This window comes from Podarcis vaucheri (assembly GCF_965113315.1).
Source record: "Podarcis vaucheri genome assembly, chromosome: 1".
Taxonomy (NCBI): domain Eukaryota; kingdom Metazoa; phylum Chordata; class Lepidosauria; order Squamata; family Lacertidae; genus Podarcis; species Podarcis vaucheri.
In genome coordinates this window covers 10,817,627-10,840,306 of record NC_138759.1, presented here as the reverse complement: position 1 = coordinate 10,840,306, position 22,680 = coordinate 10,817,627, and the positions used below count along the sequence as shown (strand labels likewise).

At 41.0% G+C, this 22,680-nt stretch overlaps 1 protein-coding gene across 5 annotated transcripts in view; it reads left to right on the top strand.

The window, feature by feature from the left end:
- PPP2R5E (protein phosphatase 2 regulatory subunit B'epsilon) overlaps nucleotides 1-22,680 on the top strand; it is a 93,002-nt gene that overhangs the window by 56,585 nt on the left and 13,737 nt on the right. For all 5 annotated transcript variants that reach the window (XM_082218082.1, XM_082218081.1, XM_082218084.1 and 2 more), the window contains 5 exons: nucleotides 11,161-11,262; nucleotides 16,546-16,638; nucleotides 18,561-18,691; nucleotides 19,788-19,847; nucleotides 22,019-22,127. In XM_082218082.1, coding sequence (XP_082074208.1) covers nucleotides 11,161-11,262; nucleotides 16,546-16,638; nucleotides 18,561-18,691; nucleotides 19,788-19,847; nucleotides 22,019-22,127 — 495 coding nt within the window. The remainder of the gene's footprint in view (nucleotides 1-11,160; nucleotides 11,263-16,545; nucleotides 16,639-18,560; nucleotides 18,692-19,787; nucleotides 19,848-22,018; nucleotides 22,128-22,680) is intronic.

Here is a 22,680-nt window from a genome sequence, read left to right as displayed (position 1 = left end):
CATTATCTGCCATGATCCACTGACTGGATGGGGTACTGTTTTCATCTGGTTGTCAGGCATTCTTGCTGTTAATGTTGTGCTGTGTCTTTAATTTCCCTAACAGTATATTAGTTTCACCTGTGGCTAACTATATTATATTCTTTACAATTTGTTACCAGCATCAGTGACTACACTATCATATGAGCACTGATCCAGAGCATATTTTCTACAGCGTTTATATTTACTTACATGTAAGATTGGGTATGTATATTAGTTGTATATATTGTATTATGCATTTTATCTTATACAGACACAGGTTTCATCGCATTTATATTGTAATTTCAGCTTGTTAAGAAATTGAACGGCATCCTTGTCATATTAATTCTTACAAGTCGGCTGATGAAGCATTGAACGAAATAGATTCATTATCCGGAAACTCTGTTCCAGCGATATTTGGTGACAGATTATGTATATATTGATCATTTGAATTATTCTACCACGACTGGTGAAGAAGATTTAGAGACTTTGGTTGCAATTTCTGATCATTTGTATTAGTCTATAAATAGTGTTTAGTGCCATTGTTACTGGCCATTGTGTTGTGTTATTTTGTTCAGCTTGTCTATATTGCAACACAGAGCTCAGGGATGGATGGCAGGTAGTGATGACTGCAGAGTACTTGGAGTCAGAGTTTGCATTGCAGAGTTTGGCAGATAGGTAATAATGACAAGCATGCAGCATTTGCTCAGTGTCAAGCATCGGAATCTAGGTTGGAAACGAGGAAACCTGTAGTGTTGATTCAGTCATGGCCTGAAACCTCCAGAGGGCTGAAATACACAGGTGTGTGTTCCAGTTCCCACCTCCCTGGTGGGAGATCAACTTGCATTTAAGGGGCAGTGCTTCCATATTGGGGCTTGCTTGCCATTGTTACTGGGAAATAGCTGAATGAATTTCTTAAAAGGGATAGTTGATATCTGAGGATGTTGGCAAATAAACCTCAGAAGCAGTGGATCAAAGAAGCAGAGTTCAAACTGGTGCTTCTTTGTTGGTAGAAGTATCTGCCAAAAAGACTGCCCCAGTTGCTGCTTCTTAAACGTGGTCCTGGGAAAGAGAATTTTCCCTTCTGAAGCAGAGGTGCCTATGTCTTGGTCCTTGGTCACAGTATTTTTAAAAAATGTTTTAGGATAACTTAGATGGGAAACATTGGTTATCCTTAGCTGCTGTGACTGAACAGTATAAATGAAGAGATAAAGTTGAAAGGGTTGTGAGGAATATTTGTTTAAGTTGGTCATTGGTGAAGGGGCTGTTTAGATTGAAGCTGCATTAATAAGATATGTGTATTGCATCCCAACAACATGCAATTTCCCTGTACCATGCTTATGGGAAGCATAAAACGTTCATGCTCTAGTGCTTGATATATATGCATCCTTAGGTGTACACGTTTAACTGAAATCTGACAGAGCTGGTTTTATTGATGAGATATGTGTAGGCAAAATGTAAGGTATGATTCAGTTAACTAATTGGCAGCTTTATCTTGGGGGTTGTGCTGTAAAAAAAGTGATGCTGGTTTGGTGGTATAATTTCTATGGTACTTGTGAATCTCGCTGTTCTTAAAAGTGAAGTAGACAGACTGCTGTGGAAAACCCTGCATTGCCAATCCCAGTCAGCTACCACATGCTGCAGTTTTGATTTCGTTTTCCCTTCAGATCTCATCTGTCCTCTCTGCTGCTTTACCTTTCTAGCTGAGCAGTCCCTGTCTTTCATTATGACACCAGTGGCAATTTTTATCCTTGGAAAGGCACTATCCTTTCAGTTTAACACTCATTGGATTCATTGTCACAGTTCTGCATTATAAAAAATATAATCGGTAGGCTCCCATAATTTAAAGAAGTGGGGCTTAGTCACTGGGAAAATCTTGATCTTTCCATAATGTCTGATATGCAGGGCTGTGTATAGTCTGCATTCATTTCTTCTGTTCTAAAGAGCCTCAGAATGTGCAGTAAGAATTAATATATAATATGTACGTATTTGTGACACATTTGCAGTATAGCTCCTTATTCTGCACATTTCCATCTCCTTGCAAGATTGTGAATCTTGCAGAGTCAGTGGCATTGGCGCTCTTGCAGTGAGGCATATGGTGGTGGAAGACTGCTGCATGGAGATAGGGTTTAAATGGCTAGTAAGATCAGGACAAGCACTTCAGAGTGCAAGTAGATAAATAGGTACCGCTCCAGAGGGAAGGTAAACAGCGTTTCTGTGCGCTGCTCTGGTTCGCCAGAAGCGGCTTAGTCATGCTGGCCACATGACCCCGGAAGCTGTATGCCGGCTCCCTCGGCCAATAAAGCAAGATGAGCGCCGTAACCCCAGAGTTGGTCACAACTGGACCTAATGGTCAGGGATCCCTTTACCTTTACCTTTAAGATCAGGACAGCAGGATATTTTGGCTTTATGGAAGGACAGAGGGCTTTCTTTAGTGCCTGGGGTGTTACCCATGAGGGACCACCCGAGACCAGGCATTGCCCACACATTTCCAAGCTTTTATCTGCATCCATAAAGACTAGAAATTTGGTTTAATTTTTCTTACTTGGATTCAGATACCTACTGCTGAATTATGTGTCATGTACTTGATGTTTTAATAATAAAGAACTGAAATCCAGTAGAAGAGCAGTTGGTCTAGTTTGTTATAAAGCATTTGATGACAAAGCAAGTATAGAAATTTAATAAATAAAACAATTACTATCTGTGGCCCTTTAAAATGTATGTGTGGGGATATTGTTTTTGTTTGTTACTATGTCTTGCCGATCGGAAGGTTGGCGGTTCGAATTCCTGTGATGGGGTGAGCTCCCGTTGCTCCGTCCCTGCTCATGCTAACCTAGCAGTTCAAAAGCATGTCAAAGTGCAAGTAGATAAATAGGTACCGCTCCGGTGGGAAGGTAAACGGTGTTTCCGTGCGCTGCTCTGGTTTGCCAGAAGTGGCTTAGTCATGCTGGGCCACATGACCCAGCTGTATGCCGGCTCCCTCAGCCAATAAAGCGAGATGAGCGTTGCAACCCCAGAGTCATCTGTGACTGGACCTAACGGTCAGGGGTCCCTTTACCTTTATGTTAGGTATTTTTGTGTTTTTACATTGTAAACCTCTCTGTGATCCTTCCTTCCTGACAGTAAGAGCTGTTCGACAGTGGAATATGCTGCCAAGGAGTGTGGTGGAGTCTCCTTCTTTGGAGGTCTTTAAGCAGAGGCTTGACAACCATATGTCAGGAGTGCTCTGATGGTGTTTCCTGCTTGGCAGGGGGTTGGACTCGATGGCCCTTGTGGTCTCTTCCAACTCTTATGATTCTATGATTCTATCCTTGGGTGGAGGGTGGCATAGAAATTGAATGAATAAACAACATTCTGTTAAATCATATTAGAAGCTCAGACTTAATTTTGCACTGTCGTAGCGGGTCCTGCTTCTGGCCTTTATGCAACCTCACCCCTGTTGAGAGCATAGTGGTGCTGCCCTAATGTGGGATCATGAATCTGCTCACAGTGCCACAAGATGCGATGTTCTACTCCACAGTATTCATTGCATTGTCTCATTCTGATCCAGTGACACAATGACTTATTGTCCTTAGCTTGCCTATGTGATGTACCACTATGATGGAAAAGCTCTTTTGCTGATTTGTTTGCTGTTGATTATATAAGCCCCCCCGATGAAACTCCAAGCTTTCTCCATGAACTTGGGGAAATAGTGGCATTAAAGGGGGGGGGTTGTAAGCCCTAGGAAATGTATATTCCTTTGATATGGAAACATCTTGGTGAGGAGCTTGCCCCAGGTTTTTAGCTTTATGACAATCTTATCCACCTTTGGAAGAATAGGGAGGCGGTCTGAGGCTGCACCAATGTCCTGCTCTCCTTGAACACTCCTGCAAGGGTGCCATTTATCCTTAAGGGAAAATTGTATGTTGAAGACTGGTGACAATGTAAGAACCCGTGGAGCTGAACACTTAGGAGAATAGAGAAAGTGGTGTGTGTGTGTGTGTGTGTGTGTGTGTGTGAGAGAGAGAGAGAGAGAGAGAGAGAGAGAGAGAGAGAGAATGAACGAATATATTTGGAAACAGGTTGCTGGGGGAGTTAGATCTCAATAAATATAGGAACATTTATGGTTCTGTTTTTGAAAAAAAAAACACCTGTTTGCACAGAACCACTTAAAACATAAAGGTAAAGGTAAAGGTACCCCTGCCCGAACGGGCCAGTCTTGACAGACTCTGGGGTTTGTGCGCCCATCTCACTCAAGAGGCCGGGGGCCAGCGCTGTCCGGAGACACTTCCGGGTCACGTGGCCAGCGTGACAAAGCTGCATCTGGCGAGCCAGCGCAGCACACGGAACGCCGTTTACCTTCCCGCTGGTAAGCGGTACCTATTTATCTACTTGCACCCGGGGGTGCTTTCGAACTGCTAGGTTGGCAGGCGCTGGGACCTAGTTTAGAATTAAACCTTTCAGAGTTCTGGAAACTGACACAAGTATTGATTATCAATAGTTGTAAGTGTAACTGTCACTCATATCATCATGGCTGCCTGCATATTGCTATCACTTGCCCTTGTAGAGCAGAACAAGTAAAATATTGTGTTTCCCACACTAAACCAGTCCCCTGTAACAGCTGTTTTATATTGATTAAGGGTGAAGCAGGTCTGAGCAGGTTGGCTGTTTCATTTAAAGCATAAATATTTTGCAAGGTTTAAGGACATTAGCGGATGATAGCTCTAAAACGGCATCCTTACATTGTATTTTTGTTTGTTGCTTACTCTGGAATAAATTATATTACAGTGACTGTTGACTGTTATTACAGTGTATATCTACACAAGTTGTATGGTATTCTGCTTGTAGTTAAAACCTGCCTGGCTTGTGTTAGTATTGCATCTTTAGTGTGTTGTTGGTTTACTGTACTTTAAAAAAAAATATTAATGGCAGCTGTAAATCACACAAAATAATAGATGTCCTCTTATGGACCAGGAGTACGTTAAATAGCAGGAAACAGAGAGTAGGGTTAACTGGACATTTCTCTGAACAGAGAAGATAGAAGGTGGAGTTTCTGAAAGATTGGTATTGGAACTTGTCCTTTTTAACTTGTTGAAAACAATGCAGTTTAGGAGTGAGATGACCAAGTTTTGTGATGATATTAAATAGTTTAAAAAGATTGTGCAGAGCTTGCAAAGGACCTCTCCAAACCAATTGAATGGGTGGTAAAATGGCAAATACAATTCACTGTCTACAGTGTAAAGTGATGCATGTGAGAGCAATAATCTTAAATTCACATAGACGCTTATGGGGTCTGAACTGGAGGTGACTGACCAGGAACAAGACCATGGGGCCATAGTGAATGAAGATGTCAACCCCATGTGCAGCAGCTGTGAAAAGGGCAAATTCCATACTAAAGATAATTGGGAAAGGAATTGAAAACAAAACTGCTGATACAACATTTCTCTTATACAAATCTGTGGTGTGACCTCATTTGGAATAATGTGTAAAGTTCTGGTTGCCTCACATGCAAAAGGAAATTGCAGGGTTAGAAAAGATCTAATTATGGGCAACCAAAATGATCAAGGGGATACGGCAGCTCCTCTCTGAGTAGACGTTGCAGCACGTGGGACTTTTTAGCCAAGGAAAAATGGGAGTAAGAGGTGACACAATAGAAGTTTATAAAATCGTGCATGGCATGGAGAAAGGGGATAGATAAATGCTGCTAAATACTAGTTGCTGGGAATGGCAGGAGGAGAGAGTCCTATTACACTCATGCCCTTCTTGCATGCTTCCCATGGGCATCTGGTTAACCAGTTTGAGAACAGGATTCTGGGCCAGATGAGCCATTAGCCTGATTCAGCAGTCTTTTCTTCTCTTCTTCCTCCTTGGATGCTATCCACCTACAGTGATGCCCCGCAAGACGAATGCCTCGCAAGACGAAAAACTCGCTAGACGAAAGAGTTTTCCGTTTTGGAGGTGCTTCACAAAACGAATTTCCTATGGGCTTGCTTCGCAAGATGACAATGTCTTGCGAGTTCCTGCTGGTTTTTCCCCCTCCCCCCCTTTTCTAAGCCGCTAAGCCGCTTATCAGCTGATCCGATCAGCAGATAAGCCGCCAAAAGCCGCTAATAGCGCTAATCCGCTAATCTGTCAATGGGCTTGCTTCGCAAGACGAAAAAACCGCTACACGAAGAGAATCACAGAACGGATTCTTTTCGTCTTGCGAGGCACCACTGTAAGTCATACCCAGTGTAGTTCCACTGAAGTCCATTGATTCAAGTAGTTCAATGAGTATAACTAACATTGTTTGTTTGTTTCTTGATTAAATTTGTATCCTGCTCTTTCTTTCATACGAGCCCATGGCGAATACCACCCCTTCACTTTCCTGAACTTCAGCCATGCATTCTCACTGGAGGATTTATAGTATTTAAAAAAAAAATCAGAACACCTCACTATATTCTGCTATAACAGTTCTTTTGACATGTTTTTATTCCTTGTTTATATGAGCTTTGCCGAACATCAAGGCTGAAAATGAAGTAGTGTGAAAATTGTGTGTGTGTAATTTGAGTATGGATGTCCCACATACTTGCAAAAAGGTATATATAATAAATATTTATTTACTTTATGAATCACATGAGGCATCTTGAAACAGTTAATACAATGAAAGATACAGAGCAGTTCAAAGCAAGTGCATATATAAACAGTTTTAAAAAGCAACTATAAAAAAATAAATATGGGGTCTAAAAGCCAAGAGAAAGAGGCAGTTAGTTGTCTGATAGCAATGGGAAGGTGTTCCAGAGGTTTGGTTCTGCCAGACTAAAGGGCTGATTCTGGAATGGACCTACAGATAGACTGATATCTGCCAGACCTCTACTACAGAACACAGTGATCAATTAGGTATGCAGAGGATCAAACAATGTTTTAGGTATCCCGGTACCCAGCTGTATAGGGCTTAGTACACCAATATCAGTATCTTGAACCTAGCCAATTGGCAGCCAGTGCAGTTCCTTTATCAGTGGCACAATGCGATGGTGATATTCTGCTCCAGTGAGCAACCCAGCCACTGGGTTTTGTGCTGGCTGCAGCTTCTGGGTCAGCTTCAAGGGCCTCTCTACCTATAACATGTTGCAATAATGCAGTCTGGATGTTACTAGTCCATGGGCCGGCAGCGCTGAGACAATCCAGAATCACCTGCAGCAGCCTGACCAAGTAAAGTTGGTAGAAGGCACTCCTAAATATATCTAAATATCATAATGTTCCAAAAAAGGCAATAGCCAGTTCCTAATAGCCTCTTTATCAGGTTCGATTGTTTACCATTGAGTTATGTACAACAAATAAGTAACCTGTAGTTGGCAGCACTGTTATAGGATGGGCGATGTTGCTGGCGTTCATAAATAAATTTCCACGCCTCCTTTATACCATATAAGTGAATGCCTGGCGTTCATTCATGTGGAAAAGCTAATTTTAGAGCTGCAAACAGCTTCTTGCGCTTCCATCCCCTTCAACTATGTACATGCAGCACCTCCGCTTCAGTTTTGATTAAGGTGTCTATTAGAAACCCACTGCACAAGTAATACTAAAAACAGCCTTGCAAATAAGCTTGCAAAAGTTAGTAGCCTGCTGGGGACTAGCCAAGCAGTCTTAAGGTGCTGTGGGATAGGGAGCAGCCCATTTGGTTTCTAGCCTAGATGTTATCCATCCCTCTTGCCTGCCTGCAGTTTCTCATTGGCTACCAGGCTGGTGCTTAGATAAGACTGCACTGTGATTTTTACACACTCTCACTTTTAAAAGAAATCAACCGCTTTTTGCTGTGCGGCACATAACACTGGAGTGGCCCCCTTCAGTTAAAATTATAGTCTTCAGAAATGTAGTGTTATAAGGTGTATGTCTGAACCCACATACATGTTCACCCCAGTGTTTGACATTCCCCAGGTGCATTTTGCTATTGGCGCAGGTCCAGTTGCGGCTACATGGAGATTCCTGGGCACCCGGCTGGCTACCGCAGTCTAAAAACATCTGCCTTTTAGTCCACAGTTAATAATATTTCCATTTCCACTGTTTCTCCTCCTTGCATACTGAGACAAGTGAATTGTTGTAAAAGCAAGCTAGAGTCAAGCAATGTAGTTGAGACTGTAGAGTTGTTTTTTATAATATTTTTTTATTAATTTTAGCATGCAAAAATTTTAAGACATACCACACAAATTATTATACATATGTCCTTGTTTGGACTTCCCTCAGCATCTCTGATAGCCTTCAGTCTTGATTATTTCTCATGCAATTCTTAACTTAATATTACCTTTATCCTTTCAAACAAATCATTTCTCCCTTTCCATTTTTACAATCTTTCTTAAATTACTCCTCACAGAACATCTTGTAGTCCTACAAATGTAATCTGATCATCACAAATACTTTTCAGATACTCAGTAAATTTAGTCCAGTCTTCGGTAAACCTCTGGTCCCGCCGGTCTCGGATCCTTCCTGTTAGCTTGTCTAATTCTGCGTAGTCCATCAATTTCATCCTCCATTCTTCTAATGTTGGTAGTTCTTCTTGTTTCCATTTCTGGACCAATAATATTCTTGCTGCTGAGATTGTAGAGTTGTGATGGGACCCCTGAGGGTTGTGATGGGACCCCTAAGGGTCATCTAGTTTAACCCCCTGACAAGCATAACCTGGGTTTAAGGTGCCATCTGGCACCCAGCTTATATATCTGAGTTTCTCACACTGGTTCACCATGTGTGTAGACCCACACTGAGAGGAATGGAACCTTCTGCATGGAGTCAGGACGTGTGTCTGTTAAGAACATGAGTATATTTTTAACTCTACTGCCTACTAAACAACTTATCACACCAGGAAATAGGGGAAATTATTGCTTATGAGACAGAAATGGAAGAGATTATGAATTTTCATTATGGCTGTTCTTTCAAGGGTAAGATGGAATGAAGTATAAATCAGATAAGTAAAGATAGGTTTAAGATAGCTACTTTTCCATACAACTGTTTCATTGCCAGCCTACTTCTACAAGTATTTCCTCAGAAGAGATTGGGTTCAATCTTAAGAAAGGATGCACAGGGTTGTATCTTTTGTGCGTACAGTGATGATACACTATTGAAAAGCCATTGTTGTAATAAGGTGTAATTGAACATCCCAATGTGCTGCTGCTGTTCTGTAATTACACTGCAGAAGTGTTGGTGCTAGTAAAGGAGATCCTCCCCCCATGCAAATAGCAGCTTCAAAGAACCAATTTTCATCAGGACCAAAGCAGGGGATGAAAGAGTTTTACTCCGCCTTTCTGCCAGCTGGGTGCCTTCGTAATGATCAGCCCACACTCTGTGACTTCTGTTTGCCTTTTGACCTGTAGGAAGGACTCTATGAATTGAAAACAGAGACGTTATATGCACCTTTGTTAGCCATGGAAATCTTTCAGTAATAATAATAATATCCATGCATGGCTACTTTGGCTCTCCAGTCACTTTCAGGTATATTGTTCTTTAGTCCCAGCACAAGTGATCAATTTTCTATTTGCGTGGCCAGATGGAATCATTGATTTTCTTGAAGTTATTTATGTATCTGCCACAATATGTATAGCGTTCTTCTCTACTATTATACAGGAAAATGTGTGAAATCCAAAGTATCTTTGGCGGAACTAACACTTGGCATTTGTATAACTGTTAGGAGAGGTGGAAGTGCTTTACATACATTATCGTTACATTCGCACCATACATCTAAAGCACTCATATAACTTTAACAGTCATGGCTTCCCCTAAGAATCATGAGAACCGTGGTTCATTCAGGGTGCTGGGAAGTCTCACCACCATTAATAAACTGCAGTTCCCAGGATTTTTTTTAGGGAAGCCCATGATGGTTAAAGTAGTATAAGAGTACATTAAATGTGTGGTGTGGATGTGACCTATCTCCACCCTTACAACATCATTGTAAGGTAAGTCAGTGTCTACCTATTGTAGCATGTGCTGAGGAGGAACTGGGGGTGAGGGGGGTTGGGTTTGAGAGACGGTATCTTGTATAAAAGGCACTCAATGAGTTTGTGGAAGAAGCAAGATTGAAACTGAGGGATCTTTGCCACTTTGACTAAATTAGATTGCATAGGTCAACCCTTTGATCTATTGCTCAAATTAGATGAATAGCATAAATAGACTCTCTGAATGATCACTGCTACTTGTTAATTTTAGAACAAAATATAAACAGATAATCTCTTAGGAAACCTGCACCAAAGGCAAGTTTAACTCAGTTGTTTGGTATCTGTTGCTAATAGACTGATCTCTCACTATGAAACACCATGTGACGGAAGTATATATTGGTGCATAACAAATATTTTAAGAAAAGTCAGCATTCTTTTTCTAGGATTATATCAAAATGCACCCTCTTGTGGTGAGAAAAGAAAACACTTAAGTACAAAACCTCTTTTATTTCCTGCTTACTCTTTCTCAGTAATTTTAAAGTCTAGTCTAATGTGTGAGAGAAAGCTCAAATTATTGAAATGATTCTGTTTCATCTAAGTGAACTGGAATATTGAAATGCATTAGGAGGAGGTGACAATTAGGCACTGTTGTATAAAGTTTCAGACTTGGGCTATGGATGACTGAGTTCATTTCCCTTCTTAATTGTGAGCCTTAATGGCTTTGGACAAGGTGCTGGTTTTTTTTGGCTATCATCTAACAAGGTGCTTGTGAGAATAAACTGCTCCTGCTCCTTCCTGCTAGATTGCTCTGTTAGGCTTGATCTGAGCACTGTAAAGAAAGGGAGCAGGTTGAGACTGCGTTGTCACTTGATGTGAGTCTTGTGAGGCGTAGCCATAGCAGGGCACATGTTCATTTCTTGGAATATGAGCTATGCTTTGTGTCCAGAGTATTCCTAGAGGGAGATGCTAGTCAGCTTAGAGGGGTCACATAGTTTTTCTTCTCTCTAGAGCTGGTAGTAGGTGCTCCCTGCTTTCATTACAAGGATAAAACGGAGGTAAGAAATGATTAGTGCAATTTGGAAGCCATAAAGTGCCATATACATTGTTCTTATCTAAGAATAATCTGCTAGTGAAATGCATTATATCAATTTATGGATTCATTGGGCAATTTTTATCAATTTGTGAATGCACTCTAATTCTTCTGATTGCCTTGCCCTGTAATCTTGACGAGAGAGCAGCCTTTAATTGTGTTTGTTCAATTTCCTAGGTTTCTTGCAATATATTCCGAACACTTCCTCCTAGCGATAGCAATGAGTTTGATCCAGAAGAAGATGAACCCACCCTTGAGGCGTCATGGCCACATTTACAGGTGATTTTATTCTTTTACATTTTTTATTTTAGAATTAAAATCAAGCACACCAACTTACTTGCTGGAAGGACCCTGAAATGGGACAGAACGCTACACACACACACACACACACACACACACACACAATTTGTTGTGATTAGATAGGGCGGGGGACGGGGATGATTTGTGACAGTGTCAATTTAGGATTAATGTGATACACCCTTCTGGGTTATGTCTTATAACTCCCCAGTAACCCAGCCTGGTGACTGTGGGGCAGGATTGACCTTTTTAGCTCTGCAGCCCCGTATGGACCAGACCTAAGGCCGATTTAGTCCGATATTCTGTTTTTACACTGGCTATCTAGATGCTTATAAGGGGCCTTCAAGCAGGACAGGAACTCGCCAGCACTCAGCCTTTGACAATATTTCTTGGAGTTTTATGAAAAAGAACCTTCATGGGATGGGGGTAGGACAAGGTTTTGAGAATGGTATGGGTGCAATATATTCCGAACAAAAAGCTAAGTTGATTGTAAATAATGTAATAACTGAGGAACTTAAGATAGAAAAAGGAACACGACAGGGGTGCCCAATTTCCCCATTGCTTTTTATTTCGGTCCTGGAGGTGTTGCTGAACATGATTAGAGAGGACCAGCAAGTTAAAGGTGTACAGGTCGGAGCAAAACATTACAAGTTAAGGGCTTTCGCAGATGACTTAGTTCTGACTTTACAAGAGCCATACACTAGCACGAAAAAGGTGTTGGAGATAATTCAACAATTTGGCCAGGTAGCTGGATTTAAATTGAATAAACAAAAAACTAAAGTCTTAGGGAAAAACCTGACAGATATGGAGAAGAATAAGTTTCAAAAAGAGACGGGCTTGATGGTGGTTAAGAAGGTGAAATACCTAGGGGTTAATTTAACATCTAAAAATTTGAATTTATATAAGGACAATTATGAAAAATGTTGGTTAGAAATTAAAAAAGACTTAGAAATATGGTCAAATTTGAGATTATCAATGTTAGGCCGAATTGCAGTAATTAAGATGAATGTATTGCCTAGAATGTTATTTTTGTTTCAAACTTTGCAGATTATTGACAAGATGGACTGTTTCAAGAGGTGGCAGAAAGACATTGCGAAATTTGTCTGGCAGGGCAAAAAGCCCAGAATAAAATATAAAATATTAACAGATGCAAAAGAAAGAGGGGGATTTGCCCTGCCGGACTTAAAATTGTATTATGAAGCAGCAGCATTCTGCTGGCTGAAAGAGTGGATGCTCCTCGAGAATACAGATATCTTGGATTTAGAAGGTTTCAATAATGCATTTGGCTGGCATGCATATCTATGGTATGACAAAATCAAAGTGCATAGTGCCTTTAAAAACCATATGGTAAGGAAAGCGTTGTTTAATGTTTGGATGAGATATAAAGATCTGTTGGAAAACAAAACCCCTAGATGGCTGTCACCCTTAGAGGCTAAGGCCCATAAGAAAGTCAATATGGAGGTCGGATGGCCAAAGTATTGTGAGATCTTAGAACAGGATGGAGAGAAACTGAAACTAAAGAGCCATGAAAAACTAAAACCCAAAGTACAAGATTGGCTCCACTATTATCAAATAATGGAGGTTTTCAAACAAGACAGGAAAATTGGCTTCCAGGTGGAAAAATCAAAACTTGAGACAGAATTGTTAGAACCCAATACTAAGAATCTGTCAAGAATGTATAACTTGCTGTTGAAATGGAATACACAAGATGAAACAGTTAAATCAGCTATGATTAAGTGGGCACAGGACATTGGTCATAATATTAGGTCTGCTGACTGGGAAAGGTTGTGGAACACCGGAATTAAATTTACGGCATGTAGTGCCTTAAAGGAAAATGTGATGAAAATGGTATACAGGTGGTACATGACCCCAGTTAAGCTAGCAAAAATTTACCATTTGCCTGACAATAAATGCTGGAAATGTAAGGAAACTGAAGGTACTTTTTATCATCTTTGGTGGACATGCCCGAAGATTAAGGTCTTCTGGGAGATGATATATAATGAAATGAAAAAGGTATTTAAATATACCTTTCTTAAGAAACCAGAGGCCTTTCTCTTGGGCATTGTCGGCCAATTGGTGCAAAAAAAGGATAGAACTTTCTTTATGTACGCAACAACAGCAGCAAGAATATTGATCGCAAAGTATTGGAAGACACAAGATCTACCCACCGTGGAAGAATGGCAGATGAAAGTGATTGACTATATGACATTGGCGGAAATGACGAGCAGAATTCGAGACCAGGGAAAGGAGACTGCGGAAGAAGATTGGAAGAAATTCAAGATTTATCTTAAGGACTACTATAAACTTGATGAAGTTTAGAATGTCGAGATTCTATAGAGAGAAAGGGTTGCAGTAATATAAGATTAGAATAAGAAAGGACTATGACGAATTAGAGTTGGAAAAAACATTTATAAGTTGCTATAAAATTTGGACATGAGGATGCAGAAAGGGGAGGTATGGGGAAGTCCGAGGAAAGAAGTTTATGAAATGATATTATGAAATTATACTTGTTTGTTTGTTTGTTTTCTTTTTTGTGTTTGTCTGTTATAAAAATTTTTGTAAAACTAATAAAAAATATTATAAAAAAAAAAAAAGGAACTCGCCAGCACTCTTCCCACAGGATAGTAGATTGTTACAGGCTGCAGCAAAGTTCTTTTTGGGGAGAAGGAAGCAAACTCCCTATAACTGATGTTCCCTTGTCCAATGGCAGGACCTGATAACTTCCCTTTGCTCTGCCTAGAAGCCCCCAGTAGCCCATGACCCTCTGGCTGGTTCAGGGGACCAAAGCCCACGTCTCCTTTCTGCTGCAGGTCCAGTGCAACATTTAAGGATTCAGTAGTCAGTGCTTAACTTCAAAGTTTTGGAGTTGCCACCCTAATCCGAAGTTTTTATTTTTAAACTAACAGTGTGTACAAGCATCTCCCTTTGTACACCGCCTCATTTTTGCTGCTTTGTAAACAGGCATGCTATTGCATTTACCTGAAGTGTTCACACAAAATAAAGTTAGAAACCAGGAAGTCTTAGCAGTATCTAATCTACATTGCCTTAGTCTCAAATGACTTTAAACTTCTATTTCTCAGCTGTCAACTGATGTGCACTTTTCTGTATATAGCTTGCCCTGGCCATGTGAGGACAGCAAAAATCTTTAGTTTGACACTATCATAATAGCTGTTGCCATTTATTTTGGGTACTGTATACCCACATGGCAGGTTCTGTGCTGTTTGTTTTGCTAAACTTCAGGTCTCTTTCACTTTCTGGTTCCCTTTGAAAATTGTGTTTAGATTCTCTATGCAGAATAGTAACAGTTTGCCATATTACAGGTGAATGTATATAGATAAATACAGATTTAGTGATTTTAAATTCTTTATTTAGCTTGGCATACTGTTCAGTATGGATATTGATTTTTATAAAAGGGACTAGGAAACACCATTTTAAGTAGTTTCTTAGGAAATACAAAGACGCATTGAGGAGAAGCAGCTGTAGGCTCCAGCTTTCAGTCCTCTACCAGCTTTTATTTAGCTAGGCAGAATACACTGAGCCACACCTTATGATGGTCTTGCAACTTCTAAAACCAGTTTCACACAGATTTTAATAAACACAGTGGTACCTCGGGTTACAAACACTTCAGGTTATATACGCTTCAGGTTACAGGCTCCGCTAACCCAGAAATAGTACCTTGGGTTAAGAACTTTGCTTCAGGATGAGAACAGAAATTGTGCTCCGGCGGCGCGGCGGCAGCAGGAGCTCCCATTAGCTAAAGTGGTGCTTCAGGTTAAGAACAGTTTCAGGTTAAGAACGGACCTCCGGAACGAATTAAGTACTTAACCCGAGATACCACTGTACCAGTGTTATTGCTTCCTTTCCACTCTTCCATTCATGGAACTAATGGCCTTGGTCACTTGCTTTCAGCTAAAAAGATGTAGGCTTTGTGTACAAAGTGCTCTAGGTTCAATCCATGCAGGACTGGGAATGCCCCCTTTCTGAAACCTAGGAGAGCCAGTGCCCACTGGGGTAAACCTGTGTTGAGACTTAGTGAAAGGAAGCTTCATGTGTTCCTGCTTATGTGCAAACCTGGGCAACGGTAACCTAGTAGCACACCCACCCCAGTTCTTCAGGAGACAACAATTAATTGCGACGTAGCAGGCTGTATAATCCTTTCCTTGCCCCAAATGGTGCCACATGGTGTTTTTTTTCCACCCCACAGGGTTATAAATGCCCACACATTTTAAACCTCACGGGGGGAAAGTTGCCTGGCATGGTGACTTGGAGTGAGGAAACAGGGCAGAGAAGGACTTAAAAGCCCTTTCCATCCACTGATTCCCTCCCTATCAGTTCTGCAAAGTGGAAAGGGCTGTTGGGGATGTTTACGTGTAACTTGCAGTCAGGCCCTGTGGGGTGGAGAGGGAGAGAGTGCGGGCAGACAAATGCCTTCCATGCAGGAGGCAGTCATCTCCCCCCCCCCCCAACAAGTTTGGAGAATCCAGATTAAAACACATTATTCTGCATCAGACATCTGTGTTGTAGTTGAATGCTCCCAAACGCTTTCTAATTACCATTAAATGTTTCACCAACATAATAATTGCTTTATTTTATATGATTTCAAGAGTCTGGAGGGCAGAGGAATGCTGATTATACCCCTGGGAGCTTTGGCAAGCCAGTACAAAAGAGTTTGTGATGCCTGCTCTTAGAATGAGCTGCAGTACTTCTGATGGCAGCTAAATAAAAAGAATTAATGGGCGCTAGGCTTATGCCACTCTAGACTATATGAACACAGGAAAATAACACATTATTTATTAAGTTAAATTGGATTTATATCCCATCCTATCCTGAGTAGGTATGAGTGGCAGTGGTAATATTTAACTATATGTGTGGGTGGGTCTGTGTCTCTGAAATGGGCCTATAGGGGGGAAAGACCATATAAATAAACCAAGGAAGGGTGGGGCAGGAGGTAGGGGGAGATGGGGAAACAGTTTTATCAAGGTGGTCATGAACATAACCTTTAAAAAAAAAGAAAAAAAGTTTGATTCAGCAACAATCTCCCCACACATGCAGGACAATGAACTGCTCTGTGCAGTGGGAGGGAGGGCAGCAGATTGGAAAACACTCACTTGAACCAGGGTAGGCACATAGACGATGTCTTTACCTACCATTGTCCCTCTCTTGCCTCTCTTTAAATACGGAAGCAGAATAATAATTTACTGTTTCATTCTGTAGAAATGCAGCACGCATTAACACATTACTAAATTGTGTTGTGATTTATTGCAGCTTGTATATGAATTTTTCATACGATTTTTGGAAAGCCAAGAATTCCAGCCCAGCATTGCCAAAAAATACATAGATCAGAAATTTGTACTACAGGTAAGGAGGTCTGCTCTCTTTGAAGCTCATGAGAGTATTTGTAATGCTAACTTTTATTTAAAAAAAACAACCTGTAGGTTGATTACTGGATTCAGTTACAGATAGGTAGCCGTGTTGGTCTGCCATAGTCAAAATAAAAAAAATTCCTTCCAGTAGCACCTTAAAGACCAACTAAGTTAGTTCTTGGTATGAGCTTTCGTGTGCATTTCGTGTGTGTATCTGAAGAAGTGTGCATGCACACGAAAGCTCATACCAAGAACTAACTTAGTTGGTCTTTAAGGTGCTACTGGAAGGAATTTTTTTATGTTGATTACTGGAGTTTATGTAAGTCTGAGAGACTTAAAAAAACAAACTGCATTCAGAAGCTGTCACTGGAATGTGTGAAGGCAATTATGAAATACTGTAACTTAAATTTGGTAGAAGATGACATTAAATGTTTGGCACTAAGAAGAAGAGAAAAGTTTGGATTTGATATCCTGCTTTATCACTACCATAAGGAGTCTCAACCTCCTTTCCCTTCCTCCCCCACAACAAACACTCTGTGAGGTGAGTGAGGCTGAGAGACTTCAGAGAAGTGTGACTAGCCCAAGGTCACCCAGCAGGTGCATGTGGAGGAACGGGGAATCGAACCCAGTTCACCAGATTATGAGTCCACCGCTCTGAACCACTACACCACACGGGCTAACTTCACGTGAGAGAGAATACCACACAGCTATCTCCTGAAACAATTCTCAATCTGCCTCCACCTTACGAATAGAATTCTGTGGTGCAAAAGGCTTGAACCAGCCCCTCCCTGTTAGATCTTGCCACGGATTAAGCAATATACTGGTCCATCAGTGCTTGGGAAGTAAGGCTTATATGCAATTTGGTCCTTCTGTTCATGGGCAGACTCTTTGATCCAGCAAAGGCTTCTGTGAAGAGGAGGAAGAGCGAGGTGATTGCCATACATTCTCCCTTCTCTCTGCAGCCCTTTGCATCCACACCAGATCTGCTTTAGAGAGTTTGGATACGCTTTGGGTTCGAAAATAGCCAGGCGCCAGGCGCATTTTGCACCTGGCTATCGGCCATTTGCGACTAAGCACAGATGCCTGAGCTTCAGGATGACACCTGATATCTCCATCTGCAGGTGCATACCCGAGGATCTTTGGATCTGGACTGTTTTCACACACTAATGCCCCTTCCTGTAGAATTCTATCAGTTATATTTTCTCTGCGCAGTCAGAATGAATTTCAGGAACCAAAATGGTTTTTTCTCCTGTGCAGCCTGAGCAGGAGCAGTGAACAATGTTCTAGTTAGTTGCTGTTGCTTGTCTTCCCTTACCCCACTCCACTGCCGTGCTCACAGTTGTGAAGAATATTATTACGTTATGAATGTGTTACCGTCAAGAAAAAGAGGTAGAAATAGGCTAGTATATATGCGGACAGTCCCTGGATAAAGTGACTTTTCGTCTTTAAGTTCTCAAAGCTCTTAACCTAGCTCAAGGGTGTCATCTGAACTAGCTAGAGAATCAATCAAATCAGCCCATCATTTGAAAAATAAGACTGGTCTTGCCCCAAAATGGCAACTAGACATTCTGGTTTGGCGACTGCAACCTTGGTTTAAGTAGCCATTTGGCCCCTAGCTTATATGTCCGAATTTCTAACACTGCTCTGGAACAGTGATGGGAGCTGTATGGAGGAAGGGGACATTTGCAAAAACATCCCCCCACCCCGTTCATGGAAGATTCCACTGGATCAAAGAGCCTTCTATGAAGGTTACTGGTAGGGATCTGTTAGTCAGACAGAAGGTAAAAATTCACGATGGACAATTTCGCTGTGGAATGAAGAAGTATGGTCAGATAATGCCAATTCAGAAATGCAGATGTTAGAGTCAGGCTCCATTTCTGAGCTGTTGGTTTCATTTTGATTTCCCCCCCCAAATAGCTTCTGGAACTGTTTGACAGCGAAGATCCTCGTGAGCGGGACTACCTAAAAACAGTCTTACACAGAATTTATGGAAAGTTCCTTGGTCTTAGAGCATTTATCAGGAAACAGATTAACAATATTTTTCTACGGTAAGTGTGGGGTTTTTTTGTTTTTTTTTTAAAGAAAGCTGTTTATGTACCGTATTTTTCGCTCTATAAGACACACTTTTCCCTCCTAAAAAGTGGAAATGTGTGTGCATCTTATGGAGCGAATGCAGGCTGCGTGGCTATCCCAGAAGCCAGAACAGCGAGAGGGATCACTGCACAGTGCTCCCTCTTACTGTTCTAGCTTCTGGCTTAGCCCCTCTGTCCCTTCCCCCACCTCCCTGAAATGCCCCTTTCATGAACCGCGTGGAGCGTGTGTGTGGCTCTTGGGGGCTTTTCCCCGAGGAGGAAAAAGGGCAGCCTTGTGAAAGGGAGCGCTGAGCAGCGCCTGGGATGCATACAGGCTCTGCTCAGTGCTCCCTTTAAAGAATATTTTTTTCTTGCATTCCCCCTCTAAAAACTAGGTGCGTCTTATGGTCAGGTGCGTCTTATGGAGCAAAAAATATGGTAGTTTTCTATTTTCTTTTTTTATATATAAAATTTTTATTGGTTTTTCACAATTTTTATAAACATAAACAATGCACAATCGAAACAAACAAACACATAAACAAACATGTATAATTTCAAATCCTTTTTTCTTAAACCTTACTTCACCGACTTCCCTGTACCTCCCCTTTCTGCATCCCAATTTCCAAATTTGTTTCAGCAAATCCTCCCCCTTGATTTTATCTAATTTTCCCTTGCTCTTTTCTTTTACTTAATCTTTTACAGCTGTAGTCCCCTTTTTTCTATAACCTCAACATTTTAGCATTCATTAATTTTACAATATTTCTTAAGATAAATTTTAAATTTCTTCCAATCTTCTTCCGCCATCTCTTTCCCCTGGTCTCGGATTCTGCCAGTCATTTCGGCCAGTCCCATATAGTCTATCACCTTCATTTGCCATGGTAGTTTTCTATTTTCATTCCTGTAGGTTTGTACGCCCACAATATATTTTTTAATGTGTTGTGTTTTTAAACTGTAAATCACCCTGCCCTAAAAGGGCAGGCTAGAAATTTCCAAGTAAAGAAATACTTAATCTGTGTAATTTGTGTCTGTGCAATTTGCTTAATTATTTAATGTATGTAATTTGTTTGGGCAGGTTTGTTTATGAAACTGAACACTTCAATGGTGTAGCTGAACTGCTGGAAATATTAGGAAGGTAAAGAAAGTTTCGTTTTAAGGGCTGACCTCACCTACGACACTCCTTCTACATGATGACAAACTTGATGTGCGAAAAAGGTTATCTTAAATTTACTGACGGCCCAGAATGTTTCTGTGGAAGAAACCTCACTAGCAGTTGAACTGGCTTCCAGATAGGGGTGCTTGTGATAGCAAACACATGGCCCAACTTTCAATTTCCCAAAATGAGGGGTGTTAAAAAGTTGTAACATGACTTAAGAATTCAAAAGGTACTTTAATTAAATTGATATAATTTAGGTTTGCCTGGTAAGTTAAATGTGTGTGAAATTGCATAGAATTCATTAAAAATCATTGCCAAATACTTGTGGCAATAATAATTATTATTATTATTATTATTATTATTATTATTATTATATTTATAACTATAATCACTACTACTATTTAGCATTATCTGACATTTTCATAAGGCAAAATTAATTCTTGTTTTGTTTTCCGAAAGCAGTTTATGTGCTTCTCCATCAACAGACTTACCAAGCTAACTGTTGTCCAATCACAAAAATAATAGCAGATTTGAATTCCTCACACTCAAAAACATATTTTTAAGACCCCTCGCTGAAGAGATTTGCAAAAAAATTCAACTCCTAAAATGGCATGCCCTAATGGCCCAAATGTGAGTTGCTGCCTTGCCATGGGGTCTCATAAGATGCTGTGGTGCCGAACCAATTCTCAGCCCTGACCTGTTCTTTTTTCCTCCACTCACTTGTGCTGCACACAATAGTTCAAATGGAACTGCAGTTGTGCAGGGGAGAGTGAAGCTGTAGAAGGCCCTCTTTGAAATTCAGGAAAGATGTCATTGTCAGGAGTTCAGCTTACACTTGAGTAGGACCCTGGCAGAGACACATGCCCAACTGGCATGTTCTCTCCCTCCTAGTCGATCATTCGGGAGCTTCATAAGCTTTCTTCAGCCCGAACATCACAGCGACCGATGCCAACTGACACTGGCACACTTAGAGATCCACAGAGTTTGCACAGTTGGCGTAACACACCTCAGCAATTCAGCATTTTGGCTAATCTACTTTATTTACATATAAACACACACGGAGCACTGCAACATGGCTCCCTCTCTCTCTCTAGCATCAGACAGCAAAGAGACAAAGAACAAAGGACAATAGTCCCACTTCATGGAACACAGTAACACAAACATCCTGTCTTCGTCACATCCCACTTTGTGGAGTCAAAACATATACCGTCATGTGAAAGACAAAAATCCCATGACTGCAATCATAGATCAGGAATTCTAACAGTCATGACTCTTGACTGCTGCGTTTCTCAGAGCACAAGGAAGCTAAATATGTGTCTTCCTGAAGTTGGACAGAGTTACTTGCCAGGGCTGGGATTCTGCCTTATCTGAGTTAGTTTAAGCTGTTCCTTATAATATTGGTTCTAAACTGGATCTAAAGGATTGGGTTGCTGGTGGGGATTGTCAAGCATTCTATGCTTTATTGGGCATCCAATTTTGGCAAGGTAGCTCTCACTGACATTTAAAGCAGCATTCAAGTGCTATGGGGCCCTGTATCCTTAGTTGCTTGGCATATGCTTAACTTCAGTTTAGAGGCAAGGTCAGGCTGTTAAGCTTTTCTGTGCTCCATTTTAGAGTTTCTAATGGCCCACACCTTGGGCTTGTTGATTTGGTTCCCAGGATTTTATTTGCATTGAGGTCAGGAGCAGACCTTGAGCTCATGTACTTTCTCTTTGTGGACTTACGGCCCATATGCTCCCTTGTCTGCTCGCTTTGATCCTGAAAGAGAAATCCTTGGCCTTTTCACTTGCAGGATCTGGTAGATACCATCCTGAAGTGAAAGTATAGTTTATTCAGTCACTTCTACCCACAGTGAGAGAGGACAAGAGACCCAAACTTGCTCATGATAACAGAATTCTCAGGGGTCAGATAATGAAAGGAAATCTGTATGGACAATTTTATAATATGCACTGTTTGCACTTATTGGTAAAAGAATGCTTTTCTGCTTATAAATAAAATTTGCAAGATTACTTTTGTTCTCATGCAAATTTAGACCATGTTTCATGTGTGCCAGTTTCAAACGCTTGTTCTAGCTGTGATTAGATACAATCCAGTTCATTCTGTGTTAAGGAATACCTTGATACTAATAATGCTTCTTTTCTCCCTTCTAGTATTATCAATGGCTTTGCTTTACCTCTTAAAGCCGAGCATAAACAGTTTTTGGTGAAAGTACTGATTCCTCTACATACCGTTAGAAGTTTATCGCTCTTCCATGCACAGGTAAAAACTTCCATACAAATGTTTGTTTGTTTTTTGTTTCTTGCTTTTGTTAGAACCAGTGTGGCCGGCACTTCTGTATGTGCTGAGTTGGAAATAGATTTAACCAAACCCTTTAAGAAAACGGAAACATGTAGAGTCCAGCAGACATATTTTTGCTTGCCCCTTGTGTTCACCAGAGACTGCCTGCAATTGGGCAAAAATCTCCAGCAACCCATCCACTTCTGTCAGTCTGTTCTTACAAGGTTATTTGGCTAGGTGAGCGGGATGTTTTCTCTAGTTCAGCCCTGAGTCCACAATGCAGTGCTAGGTAAGCTAAGGAGGTACAGTGGTGCCCCGCAAGAGGAATGCCTCACAAGACGGAAAACTCGCTAGACGAAAGAGTTTTCCGTTTTGGAGGTGCTTCGCAAAACGAATTTCCTATGGGCTTGCTTCGCAAGACGACAACGTCTTGCGAGTTCCTGATGTTTTTTTTTCCTTCCCCCCCCTTTTCTAAGCCGCTAAGCCGCTTATCAGCTGATCCGATCAGCAGATAAGCCGCTACAAGCCGCTAATA